Here is an 18,621-nt window from a genome sequence, read left to right as displayed (position 1 = left end):
TTTTTGATGTGAGACTTATTTGGACCGTGAGTGAAGTTATCCAGTGAATTAGCCAAATTAGCCAATTTAGTCAAATCCCATGACTGTAGGTGTTGTCACTTAATTGAATTTTAACCAGAGTAACTTTAAATTTACCTGAGTATAGTCCTCTTGGCCTTTTTCCACCTTTGATTCTCAAATGCAAAAACATGTCAAACCAATCATTACAAGAACTTTTCAATCAAGCTGATTAATAGTACATTTTACCATGTGGTTGTAGGTTTTTGCACCTTCTTTTCATGTACTTAAACAACTTTCAGTTCACTGCCGTCTTTCTCTTACAACTTTAAAATAAAAAGATCACTATGAAGCTAATGTCACTGCTTTTTTTCTCTCTCACTTTCCTATCTAAACTTGTTCTTCTGACATTTTCTACATTAGACATCACTGGCTACAGAGTGACGTGCACGCCCACCAATGGACAACAAGGAAATAGCATTGAAGAGTTTGTGGAGGCAGGCAAGAACTCTTGCACCCTGGACAACCTCAGCCCTGGAGTGGAGTACAATATCAGTGTTTTTACTGTTAAGGATGATATGGAGAGCACCCCTGTATCGACCACTGTTACACCTGGTGAGTGAGGGGTCAAGGCCTGACTTTAAAGGACAAATTGTGTTGATATTAAAAAGATTATGTGTTAAACAACAAACTCAACATTTAACCAATACTAATACCGTCATGTTAGCATTACTGTTTTAACTTGGCACAAACTGCGAAGTTAAAAAATAGTGCTATGTTGCCTTGGTATATATAAGCAATTATCAATGGTCATGTTTCACTAAATAACACCAGAAACCTCATTGTGTGATTATATATACCATGAAAACAACCTTGCCCTTCCATTGGTGTGATATGAAATATTTCACCTCACTGGAAGTTGACCATATTTCTTCTTGTCCTAACATCTACTCCTGTCTTCTTTGTTGGCTTCCTCTTCCTGGACCCTGTGTACTGTCTTTTCTTTCTGCCTTTGCCTTGTTTTTGTTTTCTGTTTCTGTTGTCCTCCTCTCTCTTTCTTCCCCTGTACCCTACACCCTCCTCTTCCTCCGATCCCACCTCCACCTCCACAGACATCCCTCAGCTGACAGACCTCAGCTTCCAGGATGTGAGCGACACCACCATCAGCCTCCGCTGGTCACCGCTCAACACCACAGCCGTCACAGGTTACAAGATCACAGTGGTGGCAGCCGGCGAGAGCGTGCCCATCTTTGAAGACATGGTTCTGCCAACAACTGACCACTACACCGTGTATGGACTGGAGCCCGGTATCGACTATGAGTTTAGTGTGACCACTGTGACGGAGAATGGAGAGAGCGAGCCAACCACCCTCGTCCAGCAGACATGTAAGATCCATGCTTTCAGTAAAGGTCGCATATATTACTAACAGTTCATGAGTTTTTCAGTTTAAAATAAGACCAAACTGTCAAAACAATGTCCTTTAAGTAAACAGCATAGCATGAGTTGCCTGTACGAGAGGTATAAATCACATTGTGTGTGCTGAGATGATATATTGTAATAAGGTTCCTATTCACTTTAAGACATGGCTCTTCAAAGCAACCTCTTAAAGTTGCTGATGTAATTGCACTGCATGCTGTGCTGTCAGTTTAATAATCCTTTGTGTACATGTTCGTTGGTGTGTATGTGTGTGCATGTGCACCATCTGGTTTAAATTAAGAGGTTTTATCATACTGAGGCACATTTTACCCCTAACGCAAACACTGCTTGTTCTCTCTTTAGAGGTACCATTAAACTTGGGACATTAATTCACACTGACAAACACATAAAACACTGATTCCTCCCTTTAAAAGATGATAGAGTGAATACTTTCATCTTCAACTAATTTAATTATATCAATCTCTTTTTCCATATCTATTTACCATCCACATTTTACTCCTCACTTTTATAAGGAAATGTTACAATTCATTGAACTTGCCTGGTAACTAGCCATAAATGTGGGACATAACGTTTCGGCAATCTCCCCCTTGTCCCTGCAACTTTATGCTACCCCTGTTGTTTGCATGTTCATGTCGAGATGCAGGGTGTCCTGATACTTGTTGGAATGGATAGGCCGAGGGAACCACAAGGGCTACATGGCACTTCAAAGAGGCAGAGGCACACTCCAAACCAAATGTTAGGAGAAATCTTCCAAGTGCCTTGCAAACCATTGGCAAAATCTGATACCAAGTCGTTTTAATGCATGACAGCCATTTTTGATTCCAAATGAAAAAGTCACTTGTAGTAGAAAGGTCTGTTTATGTAACCCCTGTCGACAACTACTGATGACGTTCTGTACAAGGAACCTGAAGGGGCATCACGTTTCTTAGGGAAGATTTCACCACTACACTTTGTAACACTCTCTTTAAAGTGGCAAGGGAGTGATTAAAATTAAGGGGCAAAGAGTAAAAGTCAGAAATGCAACTGACCCTAAGACTACATTCTGAATTACACTTCTGTCTTTTTCCCTACAGCTGTACCAGCACCAACTGATTTAGGCTTTGGCCAGGTCGGACCAGACAGTATTGAAGTCACCTGGGTCTCTCCCCAGGTCCCTAACCCTGCTGACATCAACAGCTTCATCATCAGGTACAAGAACCCTCCTAAATTTTTTTTAAAAGCTTTATATTTCTGATTTAGATGTTCTGCACACACATATAGGTAACCATTAATAGAGTAAAACACATTCCAAAAATGTTTCCTGTTTGTCTGTCTTCTTCTTGTTCAGGTATCATCCCATTGATGATGAAGATGACACAACAGAAACCAGCACAGGAGCCAAGAGTAGCAGTGTGGTGCTTAAGAGTAAGTTACATTGAAAACAAAATATACCAACAACATATATAAATATTAAAAAATGCCCATATATTCATTTATTTTTCCTGTCCATAGACCTGCTACCTAACACGGAGTATCTTGTGAGCGTGGTGTGTGTTTATGAGCAGAGAGAGAGCTCACCCCTCGTTGGCACCCAGAAAACAAGTGAGTGTAACCTGCTGTAATTATACTAAAAACACAAATCATCATAATTAATTAAAAAATAGATTATAACTCTCTCTAAGGATATACATTTATTTACAACATAAAATATAGATTTTTTTATGCATGCTTACATGTGTTTGTTGGTTTGCATGCATTTGTGCATGTGCTGGTGTACAAATACATCTCTAATGCTGTTTATTTTTATGCATATGTATATATATATATGTATGAAGTCCGAGCAGTTACTCAAAAATTATATTAAATTGCAACATGTCCTGCAATTTTCAATTGGCAGAAAATGTAATATTTCTTTGGCCTGAAATGTGTTTAAAAAAAAACAGTCTAATACATTTTATTGCAGTAGAAATGTTGTTTTGTTTGTATTTTCTAAATCAGAAAAAGAATTACAGAAAAAATTACCATTCCTCCATAAAGCATTTCACCCAATTTGCAATATAAGTCAAAATAATTAAAGTTCTTCTTTTCAAAGTCATTCAGCCCCTAGTTTAATCCAATATTGTGTTGGTTATGATATAGAATGATCGATTGCTTTTGTTTAAAAAAACAAAACAAAAACAAAAGATATGACACTTAATAAATAATTGCATATTAAATCACAATATTTGGAGGAAAAAAAATTAGAGTAGTTAGATTATTTTCCCAAGTCACTCAGCCCTCATGTATATGCATGTGTATTGTAAAGTGATAATGGTGTCAGTGCTTCTTAAAAATTATATATTTTTAAATGTCTCTTTATATCTACATTCATTTTCTTTCGCATATATTTATGTATTTATTTTTCTCCTCTAACTTGCATCTGTACATCCCTACATGCAGCCATACAACAGTGACTCATTAAGCAAACACTGATATTGCTAATCCTTAATTTGTGTTCTTGAATTACCCTGTTTTCTATGTATCTTTTTTTTCTTTTTTAATTAAGTATGTATTTTGAGAAATCAAGTGATATCTGTTGAGGCATGGTTCTCTTGGCCTCTTTATCAGGACATCTGTGCTTTGAATTTAACTGCATTGTTCTCAAAAACTAGATGCCCAATAATAAACTTTTTCTTACCCATGGTCATCATACATCTTTTTCTGTATCGCTCAACCTCCTCCAGCTTTGGATTCCCCTGTTGCTCTGCGTTTCTCCGAGATCTTCACCAGCTCCTTCACCGTCCACTGGCTTGCTCCCCAGAGCAAAATTACTGGCTACCGTATCCGTTACCAGATGGTCAGTGGCGGAAGGTCTAAGGACGAGAGGCTGCCCCCATCCAGGAACCACTTCACCCTTACAGGACTCGCCCCAGACACAGAGTACTTGGTGAACATCTTTGCAGTGAGCAGGACGGAGGAGAGTCTGCCACTCAGTGGGACTCAGAAGACAAGTATGCAGTCCTACTTTGTTTTTGATTATTCTTCATTTATTGTCATCTTCGTGTTTTTTTAATGGTTTTGTCCCTCTCCAGTCTCTGATGCTCCCACAGACCTGGAAGTGCTCGACTCCACCCCCACCAGCATCACCATCCGCTGGGATGCCCCACCTGTCACCGTGCGCTACTACAGGATCACCCATGGAGAGACTGGTAAGCATGTAATGTTGTCTGAATAAGTTGGGGAGTCGAGCTTCATTGGCCTTTTTGTCAAATATAATTGTTTTTTACATAAACCATATGTGCTGTTTTCATCCAGGAGGTCACAGCAATCCTAAGGAGTTCACAGTTCCTGGCTCTCAGTCCACTGCCACCATCAATAACCTGAAACCTGGAACTGACTACACTATCTATGTGTACGCTGTGACTGGTCGAGGAGACAGCCCTGCATCAAGCATACCGATCTATGTTGCACACAAGACAGGTATGCCTTTATTTACACCTCGGATCCAGAACACAGGACCACATTTGTAGTCATTACTCTTCCTCCTTTTCACCTCTCATACCTTTCTCTCCCAGGTGTTGACTCCCCCTCTGAAATGGAAGTAAAGGAAGTGAACGACAACAGTGTAACAGTGAGGTGGAGCCCTGCCCAGGGTCCAATCAAGGGATACAGGGTGACCGGGGTCCCCAGAAATGGACAGGGACCTTCTTTTACTGAAGTGGTTGCTCCAGGTATTACACTTAAATCATCTTCCACCTCCACAGCTTAGGATGTCATGCTTTCTTCTTGTTTTCATATCTGTTTCCTTCTCTTTTTCAGATCAGACAGAAATGACTTTCTTAGGACTGATGCCCACTTCAGAGTATGTTTTGAGTGTGTACGCCCTTGGACAAGATGGAGAGAGCTCTCCAATGGTTGTGAATGCTCTAACAAGTAAGTTCTAACACTTTCTGTATATACAGTACTGTGCAGAACTTTTCATCATGTTTGGGCCAAAAACTGAGGCTGAAGGAAGGATAGATGTGGCGAGTAAGCCGCCTTTGAACACTACCTGGCAGAAAGGAGGATCTACACAACCCTGATTGTACTCTGGATGTTCTTGCATAAAACTAGAGACATCAGAAAATAATTTGTTGATAAAATAACAATGTCCACACCTTTATGGTAGAGTAAGGGGTGGATGTGGTGAGTAAGCATGGCCTAGGGTACTGTCTGCGCAGACAGTAGTGTTGCCACAAGCCCCTGATCATGCTGTGCATGTCCCAAAAGCTGCTGGTGGCCTCTAGGCTGGATGAAAAGGTCCTGAGAAAAGAAATGCTGTCGAGCTAGACCTTGGCTGCTGAGCGACACTCATGTGTGTTAACATGTATCAAGCTTGACTCTTGCCTCCTTGCCCCCCTCTCCAGCCCCAGGACATGGTACATTATGATGAATCTTTGGCGCAGGGTTGCCAAACTTAAGGCCCTGGGGCCAAATCTGTCCCCTAGTACAGTTATACCAGGCCCACAGGATCATATCGTATTTTTATTAATTATTCATCTTTTTATTGACTGGTCCACCAGGAGGTTTACAGAATTCCTCCTGAATAAAATACTTAACCATGAAGATTTAAAATATTTTTCTCAAGTCATAACAATGTGAATAAGTAAGGAGTAAAAATAGTAAAGAGTAATTAGATAAAAAGTCAGGAATGTGAGCTAAGAAATTAATTTGTCTTTTCATTTCATATTTCAATTTTGCATTAAAAAATAATGACTTAAACTTTTGAATTTTTCTTTTTTATTTCATTTTTTGACCTTTTTAGCTCACAATTTTAAAAAGTTGTCATATTTTGACCTTTTAAACTCATAATTTCACATTTTATGTCATGTTTTGATCTTTTTAACTCCCAAGTTTGATTTTTAATCTTATAATTTGACCTTAAAATTCACAATTGGAAATTTTGACGTTTTAAACTCATGGTTTTGACTTTATATCTCATATTTTTTTCCTTTTAAAAACATTTTTTTTTTTACTTTTAATTTTGTGGTTTGCCTTTTTGAACATATAGGTTTGACTTTTTCTCAAATTGTGAGCTTTTAAAGTATCATTTTGACTTTTTTAAATCTCAAAATCGTTTATCATTTGTGTTAATGTTTTTTCCCCAGAAGTCATTACTGGTTAAAATAAGGTTAACAGTTTATGGACAGATGTTGACCCTGTTTGGCTCTCAGGTTAGGCCTAAATTCAGAACCTGGCCCCTGTTGTGATTGAGTGTGACACCCCTACTTTAGCACCCTTTATGCCTAAAACATATGCACTTGACTATGTGTTTGAGAAAATGAAAGGACTAGTTTTCAAGGAGTTCAAAATCTTTTAAACCTCTCCAACCCCACTTTGCAGATGTGGACCGTCCCAAGGACCTTAGCTTCTCAGACATTGACTCCACCTCACTGAAAATATCCTGGGACAGTCCCGAGGGAATCGTGACATCTTACAGGATCTTTTATGCAAGTTCAGAAGAGGGAGAAAGAGAGCTGCGCCCTGCCCCCCGAGGAGATGCTGAGTCCGCCATTATCTATGGTCTACAACCTGGCACGGAGTACACTGTGAAGGTCATCGCTGTGCATGATGACAAAGCCAGCACACCACTTGTTGGCATACAAGCTACAGGTAAAGAAGAAAGTTAGCTCTAGATGTGGGATTTTGAAGTAACAATTACAGCACAAATATGAAAAAAGAAAGATAACTTAGAGCCAAATATAATCCCTATAACTCTTTCCTTCCCACAGCCATCTCCCCTCCAACCAACCTCCAGTTCTCTAACGTCAGCCCCACGTCTTTCACCATGAGCTGGTCTGTGCCGGGCCAGGAAAACCACCTATCTGGGCAAAGTGGCCTCACAGGATACCGTGTGGTGGTGAACCCAAAAGACAAGAGCGGCCCTACCAAGGAGATCAACTTGGCCCCAGACACCACACAAGCACACATCTCCGGACTCATGGTGAGTGGGGGTCCCTGACAGGGGTAGAGGGGTTGCAGGTTGTCTCTTGAAAAGCAGTAACACATCAGTGTTAGTGTGGTAACACTGCAGTGTTTTTGCCTAGCCTTACTGCTATATCACAAGCAGTTTCAACCAAGTCATCCTAAACCTGCACAATGGTATCTCTGTTTTCTAGAGAACCTCTACGGATTATGTTTTGATAAATTTCAGGTGTCATTAAGGTAATTTTAAGCCCTAGTTAGATAAACAGAGAATAGTTTAGTAACAAACACTTGCACACATGGCGGCACACCCTCGCAGTGATTATAACTTTAAAGACAAGATGTAATAGAGAGACTCATGCCTGTGGGCAGTGTGGGTCCACAGGCATAAACATGTAGGAACACTTGTGATTTCTGCTGCAGCCAGTATAATTAAACTTAGTCCCATGGAGACTGAGAAACACTGTGAGAGACTGAAGTCTCTGTTTGTATTTTTGTCTCTTTCTCTCAAAGGTTGCAACTAACTATGAAGTCCTTGTTTATGCCCTGAAAAACTCTCTGACCAGCCGACCAGTCCAAGCGGAGGTCACCACTCTGGAGAGTAAGTCTCTAAAACAATAACAATGTTTTTACTTTGTTGTATTAAAAAGAGAGTTACATTTTTAGAGGCGGCTCTTTTGTTTTGGTGACTTTTGTGTTTATCCTGTCTTTGAAATAGAAACATCTTTTTCACTCATAGTTTTGTTTCTTCTCACGCTTTGTCACACTATTGTTCTGTCTTTTAAATTCTACCTCCAGATATCAGCCCCCCTCGTCGTGTACGCATCTCTGACGTTAATGACTCTGCCATCACCCTAACATGGCGCACAAAGATAGACACCATCTCTGGCTTCCTGATTGAGGCCACGCCCACTTCTTCCTCTCCAGGCTACATACCCATTCAAAAGACCATTGGCTCTGACTCACGCTCATATTCAATCACAGGTACACCGGCATGTGAATGTGCAAGCTTAAAAATAATCATAACATCTAAATCTTAACCTCACACAGTCCCTCTTTAACTATGACTGTCTTTACTGAAGGTTTGGAGCCAGGCACCACCTACAAGATCACCATCTATACACTGAAAGGCAATGGACGCAGCGCACCTTTCACACTCACAGCCACCACAGGTAACCATCTCTATCCTCTGTTTTAGTTTAATGTTATTAATAGCAATAGCATTACATCATGAATACTATTGCTCTTGCAAGATGCAAGAAATACTATAAATGTGAAATATCCACACAAACATAACTGAAAGTTGTGAGTAATGTAAACAGATATACCCTTTTCCCTTCAGTTATGAGGTTTTCCCCTTTTGTTATGCTTAACTGATGAAATTCAGTAGAAAGAAACCAGTTCGTGTAGGTTTCAGATGTCATGGGATGCTTTATCTGTAGTTTGTTTAATCATTGTTACTGTGATTTTTTTCCCGTAAATACAGTGACTATTAAAAGCATTCACCCCCTCGGATATCTGATCCATATAATTTAGCTTTTTTGACAAAAAACAAACAAACAAACAAACAAAAAAAAAAGCTCAAAACATGTAATACAGCAAAAGTGACTGCATAAATATTTAGACTCATGTTTGCAGCCAGTCAGACTTGCACATCTGAACACTGCAAATGTACTCCATTTTTCTTTGCAAAACTGCTCAAGTTCTGTCAGGTTGCACGGTGATCAGACATGGAAAGCCCTTTTCAAGTCCAGGCCAAAATTCTCTATAGGATTGGGTTTTGACTCGACCACTCCAGAACATTCACCTTGTTGTCTTTAAACCAATTCTGTAATAGCTGTCTTGCTGGAAAATAAATCTTCTCTTCAAATATAATTCTCTTGCAAACTGAATAACATTGTCCTCCAGGATTTTCCTGTTTTTTGCTCCATTCATTTTACACCTCTACATTTACAAGGCCTAGTTGCCAAGAAGCATCCCCACAGCATGATCCTGCCAGAACTGTGCTTCACAGAGTGGATGGTGTGTTTGAGGTGACATGCAGTGGTTATAGCGACATAGCATCTTGTCTAATGGCAAAAAGCACTATTTAGTTCTCGTCAGACCAAATAACTTTCTCCCACATTCCTTTTGGTAAGTTCTAGTACAGATTTAATCTGAGTTTTCTTCAACAGTGGCTTTCTTTTTTCCACTCTCCTGTAAAACTTTGACTGGTGAAAAACCAAGGCAACAGCTGTTGTGGTTAGAGTCTCTCTCATCTCAGCTGCTGAAACTTGGAACTCCTTCATAGTCGTCATAGGTGTCTTGGTGGCCTTTCTCACTAGTCTCCTTCTTGCACAGTCACTCAGTTTGTGAGGATGGCCTGATCGAGGCAGATATACACATGTGACATGTTCCTTCCAATTCATGATGATGGACTTAATTGATCTCTGGGGGATGCTCAGTACCTTGGAATTTATTTTGTATCCATCCCTTGATTTATACTTTTCAATAACTTTTTCTCTAAGTTGTTTGGAGTGTTCTTTTGTCTTAATGGTGTAATGGTAGCCAGGAATACTGGTTAACCAGTGTCTTGGTCTTCCAGACACAGGAGTCTTTATACCACAATCACTTGTGACGCATTCACTGCACTCAGGTGATCCCCATTTCACTAGTTATAAGGCTACTTGTACCAGTTAGCTGAACTTCTGTCGAATTAGGTCAGTCACTTTAAAGGGGGTAAATATATATGTAAACAGTTATTTTACATTACATATTTTTCTTTAATTGACTTTACTTGGTAGAAATCTGTTTCACTTTGAGATTAACGAGTTTTATTTGTCAAAAAGATTGATTAATAAAATAAATAAAAGGGCAAAACATCCAAGGGGGTGAATACGTTTTTATCTGCACTGTATGCAGCTCAACATAACATTCATTTTTAATTATAATGGGTGCCTTCTTTTCTGTTTCATCCAGCCAAACCTGTGGTCATCCCTCCCACCAATATCCGCTTCACTTCCCTAAACCCCACCAGCATCTCTTTCACTTGGGAGCCTTCGCGCAGTCCAGGGGTTACAGGTTATTATGTGACCTATGAAGAGGCTGGAGGCCTGCCTCGTGAACTGATACCCAGACCCCATGCAGGACAAAGCTACGCAATTATCAACAGTAAGTGTGGTCCATGAGATAAACTGTTCACTGATACACATTAAGTAAAACCTGTGTTTGAAAATGTATTGAAAGATAAATGATTTTAAATGTGGTGTGCATGGTTCCAGGTCTGAAACCAGGAACAGAGTATGTTATTAAGATTGTCGCCCTGCAGAATGCTCTGAGAAGCACACCACTTGTGGGCAAAGCCAGAACTCGTAAGTATGCCTGTCATCTACATTTGCTTTAAAGCTTAAAGCAAATACGTAAATGCTTTAAATCTGGCATTTAAAGCTTTGCTATAAACATGAAGTTTTTATCATTGAATATAATTTTGTTTATTTTTTATAATGCAATTGATAAAATCCAAACAATATCAACCTAAGTTTTGGACAAACAGGGCATGCTGTGGGATCACTCATTGCTAGGCTTGTTCTCTCCTGCCCCCTGCCGGCTGCTGTAACTCCCACTAAAGGATATTTAAGTCAGAAAGCCCTTAATATAAATCTCCATCAATATTCCTGTGAACTAATCACTGATGTAAAGATGTGAGAAAACTCTCATTGTGTTCAGTACCTAACAAGGGATGCAGAAAAATCACACATTATGTTTCTTTTGGCTCTACCATAGCTGTTAGCACTTCCCCTTTAAGTATTTAGAGGAAAACATCTAGACTGATCAAATCCACATTAGCAGACTCAATATCAATAACAATACCAAGGCGATTACACATCTCAATAAATATTAATTAACCCAGCTGTGAAGATGCATTTATGATCTGAAAAATCTCTTCTCCAATGGTTTTCCTTCTGAAAAATAGCTGACAGCAGTTGGCTTGTCAAAAGGGTTTTCTGTTGTTTAAAGAGCACAGTGGAAATTGAGCCATCTTGTTTTCATTTGCATAGATTTGCACTGCCTGCCTCTTACATCTTGTGTATATGTATCTCTTGTCAGAGCCAGCTACAGATCTGTTGGTGCCAAAGTTGCCAGAGCTCCCAGTTCCTCACAGACCCCGCACTGACATCCTGGATGTTCCTGAGCCCTTTAATGACAGAATGTAAGAGTCTGCATCCTTCTTAACATTATGAAGAAATTCAACAGTTAAATTTTTGTTGGTTATTTCTAACTTTTATCCATCACTCTTATTTTTCTCAACCTTTTTTCTATGTCCAGTTTCGACTCTAATCAAGTTCACTTGGCCGGTACTAGTGGGCAGAACCAACCAGGCCAGCAGGGCCAGCACATCTACACGGAGTACCAGAGTTTGGGACCTAATAATGGACTCCATGGCCCCTACAGTGGACCCAAGGAGGGCCAGCGACCAACTCTGAGAGAACCTCTCATCTATATTCCTGTAGCAGGTCCTGATGGAAACAGAGTACCACTGGTCAAGGTGTGTGTCCTCAGGATGGATAAGAGATACAGTTTTGATATCTTATGTAAAGATGAAGAATTTGAAAACATCATCTAATGAAGAAGTTACTGGGTAAATACTCAACCTAAAAGTGTATCTTGTATTCTCTTCTTGTTGTTTGTTCTATCCTTTAGGTGAGCGACGGGCCTCTTCCAGGTCTTGCATTTGGTTTCCCTGACAATGAAACTGACATGCCCCAGGAAGCACAGACTGTCACGACCATCTCATGGCAGCCCATCCCTCAGACCTCAGAGTATGAGGTGTCCTGTAATCCTATCACACATCTTGAGGAGAGTGGCTTCCAGGTATGCGAACACATGGTCGCACACATAGTTGAGACTTAAAATTTTAGGACTGCTTCCAAAATTACTCTTTTTTTTTTTTTTTTTCCATATAGATGCGTCTACCTGGCACCTCTAACAGTGCCACGCTGATCGGATTGACATCCGGGGCCTCCTATAACGTTGTGGTAGAGGCCATGAGGGGCGATGCTAAGGAGAAGGTGATGGAGGAAGTTGTGACAGTCGGCAATGCTGGTAAATATTTCACACAAACTAAAATTTACAACTGTATCACATTTATACTCATTTTAATTGAGGCATTTGTCTTCTTTTGACAGATTTAAGATAATAACAAATATAAGCTCTATGTTTGACATCTTTGTCTCCGATCCTTTAGTTCCAGGTGACATCCCCATTAGAGCCAGCCAGGATGTGTGTTACGACACATTCACACACACCTACCATGAGGTGGGCTCCGAGTGGGAGCGAATGTCTGAGACAGGCTTCAAGCTATGGTGCCGCTGCCTGGGGCTGGGCAGTGGCCATTTTAGATGTGATTCATCCAGTGAGTGGCTTATTAACCCCATCCCAGCATGCTTTGCAAACATCTAGTAGCACCATGGCATTAGCAGTCAGATTACATCATATATTCATATATATAAGAGGAATTTTTGGATGTAAAATGTTAATTTATTTGGAAAAAATAAATACATTGTATAAAATAAACACTATAAATTCCTCTGCTGCAGTGTAAAGCCATAGAACTGAACAGGTTGTGTTCTATGTGTAATTAAAACAGTAATATAAATCTGACATGGGCACACTTTGAAAAGGTACTTTCTAGTAAACTGTCTTTTTTGTCCACAAATTTATATTTACAGTAACTCTATGCTGAGTTGAAAATTCTTCATGCATTTTCTACATGCATTCATAATTAAGCTATTTTTTCTTATCTCATTATAGTCTGCCCATGCTGGTCTCTCAGCTCTGTCTCTCTCACATCACAGTTAGAGGGCAGACAGCAGAAAGCTAAGCCAAGCTAACTCGCTAACACTAGTCTCAGTTATTTGTATTGTCCACACTGTTAACAAGACGATACCAGAAACTGAGCTCACAATGACAGAATGTACCTCTCCATCTCTAATCTTAAGGATGCAATCACATGTTCATGAACCTATTGTTGTCACTGAAGTTGAAGGCCTGGTTTTTGCTTTTTTTCTACCTTACCCAGTAAATAATTGCCTCAATCCTCTCTCTTCTTCATATTACTTCACCCTCTGCTCTCCCTTTGTTTGTCATGTAAACTTCCTCCTTCTTCATGCTTCTGCATTTCTCTTCTCCCTTCCCTTCTTCTTGCTATCTTTGCATTCTTATTTCCACCTCCCTACATTCCCTCATTCAGAATGGTGCCATGACAACGGTAATAACTACCGTATCGGGGAGAAATGGGATCGTCAAGCTGAAAACGGTCACATGATGAGCTGTACCTGCCTGGGCAACGGCAAGGGAGAATTCAAATGTGAACCCCGTAAGTACTGGCTGTCACAGACACAAATAACGAGACCTCTGCATGTGGAGCAATTAGACATGTGCTGACGTTCTCTGCATAAGTTAACATTGTGTTACAAATTTGAATTGGAGCTAAAGCTATTGTAGTGAAATAGCTATTCTCCACAACTATTTGTTCTTGTATTTATTTCTTACAAATACTGAAGTACACATGCATGTCTGTAATGAAATGACTAAGAGTATGCACAGCAAAATACAGAACTAGTGCTGCCTGTTGATTAAAAAATTGATCTAATTAATTAAAGGCTTTGTAATTAATTAATTAACTGAAATTAATCCCACATGTTGATAATGGTCAGAGTACCTAAGTATAATTTATTATGAAAGGGCATTTGACCATGTGGGAATCAGGAAAACTTGTTTTTGGGCCAGAAACCATAAAACGAATGAATGGCGCCATTTTTCCTTTTTTTTTAAAATTTGAATTGAAACGGTAAAACGAGGAAACAAACTTTGTTAAAAGGGTTTAATTTTGTAACTTGTCTTTTGCTTTTGTTGTTTTACAATAAGGCAGTAAAGAAGTGAGAAGGGAAAGTCACGTGACCCAGAAGTAAACGTAATTTTTTCAAAATAGAAGCCTGAGTAAAAGAAGATAGATAGATAGATAGATAGATAGATAGATAGATAGATAGATAGATAGATAGATAGATAGATAGATAGAGCTATCTAAATATTCTCCTGCTCAGGCTTTTTTTTTTAAACTGTACCTTTACTTCAGGGTCAAGCAAGTGACTGTTCTTTTCACCTTTCGACTGACTTATTGTAAAACAACAAAAGGAAAAGACATGAAAAGATATTCAACCGTTTTCCAAAGTTTGTTTCCTTGGTTTACTGTTTTAATTCAAAAACCAAAAAAAAGAAAAATGCTGCCATTTATTTGTTTTTGGCCCCAAAACAAAAATGTGTTAAGCTGGCCATTTTCTTGATTTCCACATGGTCAAATGCCCTTTCAAAATAAATCATACTTTAGTACCCAAACAGATAACTTGAGAAAGATTGCATTACTCCTCTATTTAAAGTTAATACTAACAAAACAATCAGAGACATGATTCTGAGTGGTATTAAAGCTTTCTACTGGCTTTTGAAACTGAAAAAGTTAGACCAAGGACAGATTGTCTTCTTATTAGTAAGTCAGGCATGGTTTTAATCTCTAGAATAAGGATTTTATTATATGTTAACAATTTTAAGAGCACAGAGAATTTTCACTTGTTCGGTCAAATTTACAAATCTACTGAAGCCGATTGTGTGATGGCATTAGAGTGTGATTAAGCAGCACATATTTTTTAATCGCATTTGTTACCCCTGTGATTAATTAATCAAATTAATGGAAACTTTTGACAGCACTAACAAAAACATGAACAATATTGATCTTTAATATGTTTCTCTCCCTTTAGATGAGTCAACATGTTATGATGATGGGAAAATGTACCAGGTGGGGAACCAGTGGCAGAAGGAATACCTGGGAGCCATATGTACCTGTACTTGTTATGGAGGACAACAGGTGTGTAACACTTTGTGTCTGCATGCATCCAACAGCATTTTTTCTTTTTTGATAGCACTAAAAGTAGAAGTATATTCTCTAGATGTTGTTCTTTTGTTGGTGTGCTTTACTTCGTTCAGACATTCTTCCACCAGAGCTCCATACTGGAAACAGATTTCTTGTGTTTGTGTGTGTTCATTAACCTCTGTCTCCTCCTCTTCAGGGTTGGCGTTGTGAGAACTGCAGAAGGCCTGGGGTGCACACTGATGTGAACGCCGACCTCCTTCACCCAGTTAGTCCTGACGTTTTTGACCGGTACAGAGAAAACGCTCGCCGCAAACTGGTCAGTATCTCACAGGACCACTTACTTCCAATGTCCTGCTTCAAAATACAACAAGACCATTAAAGTAATATTGCTTTTTCATTCCAGATATTAGCACGATATATATTCTTAATACTCAAACTTTGCACACTGAGTCTGATGCTTCTTATTTGCATTTGCTGTGAAAAAAATTAGAATGAGGCAAATTTTTTTCATACTACTTAAATTCACCCATTTACCCAAACTTGAAGGATTGAAAAAAAATGAACTCAGAATCAATGTACCTGTTCCAAAATAATGATGGATGAAAGTTTCTGTGTCAGTTTGTAAACATGATTAAAATGACAGGCGATGTGGGGAAATTGTGGACAGCAAAAACAGACTCGGTGTGCAAAGACTATTTCTCAGCTTCATTCCTTTTCAGGAACTAAAAATCCAGCATTTACTCATCTTTTTGACTAGTATTTCTCACTAATATGTCCAAATTAATTAGTTATATCTCCTTTCTTCTTTTCTCCACAGAACATCCAGTGTCCAATTGAATGTTTGAGGCCAGAACTACTTGCAGACGCCCAGAGCCCCTTAGAGTAGAGAAGAGGAAGTGTGTGTGAGGAAGGACAAAAGTGACGTCCTTTACGGCGTCATCACCACTTCAAGAAGGACACCTCCTGTTTTCATTAAAAGAAAACATTTCAAAAATTTGTGCCTTAAAGGTTTAATCCTCACCCAATTTTAGTGCCTTAGAACCAGTGTGTGAGATGTATGGGCCTCTAAAAGCTGATGGCCACAGAATTTCTCCTATATCCTTGGAAGGGTAATGTGAATCAAGTGGTTGTTTGAGGATTGCAATCTGAAACTTCACCACTAGATGGTGATCAAATCCCCACACTGGTTTTCCATTAAGACTTATGAACACCAGCCTGTGCCTTATCAAATATCCGTCATGCTTTTCATGTAGATGTGATCCATTCTTCTTCAGTAGAAACAACGATTTATTCATGAAGTCATTTTTTGGACAATAATCTGTCAGTGCACAAATCCTGCTGCTTTATCACCCTCCAGTATTGTTGTATTTGCATTGTAGTGATAGGAATTTTCATCATTTTAAACATTCCATGGCAATAGTCTTCATTTTGAAAGTACAAAACATACCACTCAAAGTATAGTAGTTTTTATGTAATTATGTTCCCCGATTGTTGCTGTAGCAATATGTTTTACATTGGACATAATCACTGTGACTATTACATGTAGTTAGAAAACTTGTAGGTAATACATCAGTGCGTTTTTTGGCTCTGTATACATTTCAAAATCAGGTTTATTGCAAAGGAATTTTAAAGCCATATAATATTTTTTGCGTTTTTTGCAGTGTAAAAGTTTCTAGTACCTCTCTCTCTTTTGGCATGCTTAATTAAATGAAAAACAGCAGTAGGTCTCTACATTTTCTCCTGGTTCATAGAAACTTTAATCAGAAAACTTTTTTAAAGAAAGATATGAGCACTGTTGGATTTTTTGTTACAAAGTGTCCTTGCTAATGTTATAGCACAGGCCCCTTAAAATCACCATGTAGATATGATTTTTTAATGTGTATTGTGTTTAAAAAATATTAAAGTTTTAGTTCCTGTTAAAGAAAACGCTGACCAAAAGACAAACCATTATCACTAAAAATGTATCATAAAATTCACCACTGCTTTCATTGAGATGCGTTGTAATTACATAAATGTTTGTGTTTTTTCCATTTCCATTATTTATCCCTTTTTATTCAGGCATTTGTTTAATGCTTTTTGGGTGTACACTTTATTTTTTGATTCACTTGTTTTTTATATTGTTGGTGCCGAAATCTGAACTACTGTGGACTGAGTCTTTTTAATAAACTAAAAAAAACAAACCAAGCCAATTTTTGTCTGTTTTTCCCCCCATGGGGTAGCTGGAAAATAATTTCTTGTGTAAATTGTTTTGGGCATAGACATTTTTAGTTGATATACATAGTGTTGACAAGCACTCAAGTGAGAATGGTAGGAAAAACCCATAGAGTAGGGGTGGGAAACTCAATCACAGCAGGGGCCAGATTATGAAGTCAAAGTTTATGAAGTCAAAGTTTGCAGTTAAAAATATGAGATTAAATACAAAGTAATTGGTTGAAAGGTCAAGATATGAATTAAAAATTAGAGTTATGAATCTTCAAGTTTAAAATACTGTATAAGAAGTCAAAATCATGAGTTGAAATGCTCAAAGTACAAAAGAAAAAGTCGAAATCCTAAGTTTGAGTCATAATTGTAAGCTGCTAAATTGAAAATGTGAAATTAAAATAAATTTCTTTTCCCACATTCCTGACTTCTTCTCTAATGATTTTTACTCCTTACTTTTTTAGATTTTATGACTTAACAAGGATATCTTAAATCATCAAGGATAAGTTTACATTTTTACACTTGAGGAAATCTGCAGACCTCATTGGCCAGTTAAAACAGAAATATGAGATCATCTTGCAGGCCAGATTACCTGTTCCACAGGCCAGATTTGGCCCCCAGACCTTGAGTTTGAAACCCCTGCCATAGATGGATGGATGGACAGGTTAATCAGTATTCTGTGCTACCATTACACCATGAAGACAACAGAACACTCTAAAGCAACTCAGAGAAAAGATTGGGTTTTTATTTTATTTAATTAATTAATTTTATTATAAATATTAAAAACTATGGACAAAGTGGGCAGGGGTTTGACCAAAAGAAACAGGAAAGCCCATGGTGGAGAGACAGATGTGTTGAGTCTGTGACAGGCCTGGAGTTGAAGGGGTCCAAATAAATGTTTTTTTGTACCGTATATATATATATATATACAGATATTTGTTTACAAACTTTATTGCACTTTTCCATATACAGTATCAGATTTACAACTTGCATATTTACAGTTGTTGTATGTATAAAGTTGTGTACTTAATGTACAGTTGTATAAATTATCAAGAGTATTGACAATTGGAGGAAAACAGAACAACCAAACTTGTGAAATGAAATGATATGACACGACCACTAATAATACATGAAACTGGGTAGGGCTGGACCTGCAAGCTTTC

At 38.5% G+C, this 18,621-nt stretch overlaps 1 protein-coding gene across 1 annotated transcript in view; it reads left to right on the top strand.

Annotated features, from left to right (window-relative positions):
• fn1a (fibronectin 1a) overlaps positions 1-17,439 on the top strand; it is a 45,965-nt gene extending 28,526 nt beyond the window's left edge. The window contains exons 24-49 of the mRNA XM_041806613.1: positions 421-612; positions 1,110-1,382; positions 2,508-2,622; positions 2,762-2,838; positions 2,926-3,015; positions 4,137-4,403; positions 4,485-4,601; positions 4,708-4,872; positions 4,968-5,123; positions 5,212-5,325; positions 6,775-7,044; positions 7,164-7,375; positions 7,870-7,957; positions 8,155-8,340; positions 8,439-8,528; positions 10,315-10,506; positions 10,617-10,706; positions 11,443-11,545; positions 11,662-11,881; positions 12,037-12,207; positions 12,300-12,438; positions 12,581-12,748; positions 13,586-13,711; positions 15,147-15,253; positions 15,456-15,575; positions 16,077-17,439. Coding sequence (XP_041662547.1) covers positions 421-612; positions 1,110-1,382; positions 2,508-2,622; positions 2,762-2,838; positions 2,926-3,015; positions 4,137-4,403; positions 4,485-4,601; positions 4,708-4,872; positions 4,968-5,123; positions 5,212-5,325; positions 6,775-7,044; positions 7,164-7,375; positions 7,870-7,957; positions 8,155-8,340; positions 8,439-8,528; positions 10,315-10,506; positions 10,617-10,706; positions 11,443-11,545; positions 11,662-11,881; positions 12,037-12,207; positions 12,300-12,438; positions 12,581-12,748; positions 13,586-13,711; positions 15,147-15,253; positions 15,456-15,575; positions 16,077-16,145 — 3,917 coding nt within the window. The 3' untranslated portion in view covers positions 16,146-17,439. The remainder of the gene's footprint in view (positions 1-420; positions 613-1,109; positions 1,383-2,507; positions 2,623-2,761; positions 2,839-2,925; positions 3,016-4,136; positions 4,404-4,484; positions 4,602-4,707; positions 4,873-4,967; positions 5,124-5,211; positions 5,326-6,774; positions 7,045-7,163; positions 7,376-7,869; positions 7,958-8,154; positions 8,341-8,438; positions 8,529-10,314; positions 10,507-10,616; positions 10,707-11,442; positions 11,546-11,661; positions 11,882-12,036; positions 12,208-12,299; positions 12,439-12,580; positions 12,749-13,585; positions 13,712-15,146; positions 15,254-15,455; positions 15,576-16,076) is intronic.
• The last annotated feature ends 1,182 nt before the right edge of the window (positions 17,440-18,621 follow it).

The sequence above is a fragment of the Cheilinus undulatus genome, linkage group 15 (genome assembly GCF_018320785.1).
Source record: "Cheilinus undulatus linkage group 15, ASM1832078v1, whole genome shotgun sequence".
Taxonomy (NCBI): domain Eukaryota; kingdom Metazoa; phylum Chordata; class Actinopteri; order Labriformes; family Labridae; genus Cheilinus; species Cheilinus undulatus.
Note: the sequence above shows the minus strand (reverse complement) of the source record. Positions and strands in the feature narration are given on the sequence as shown.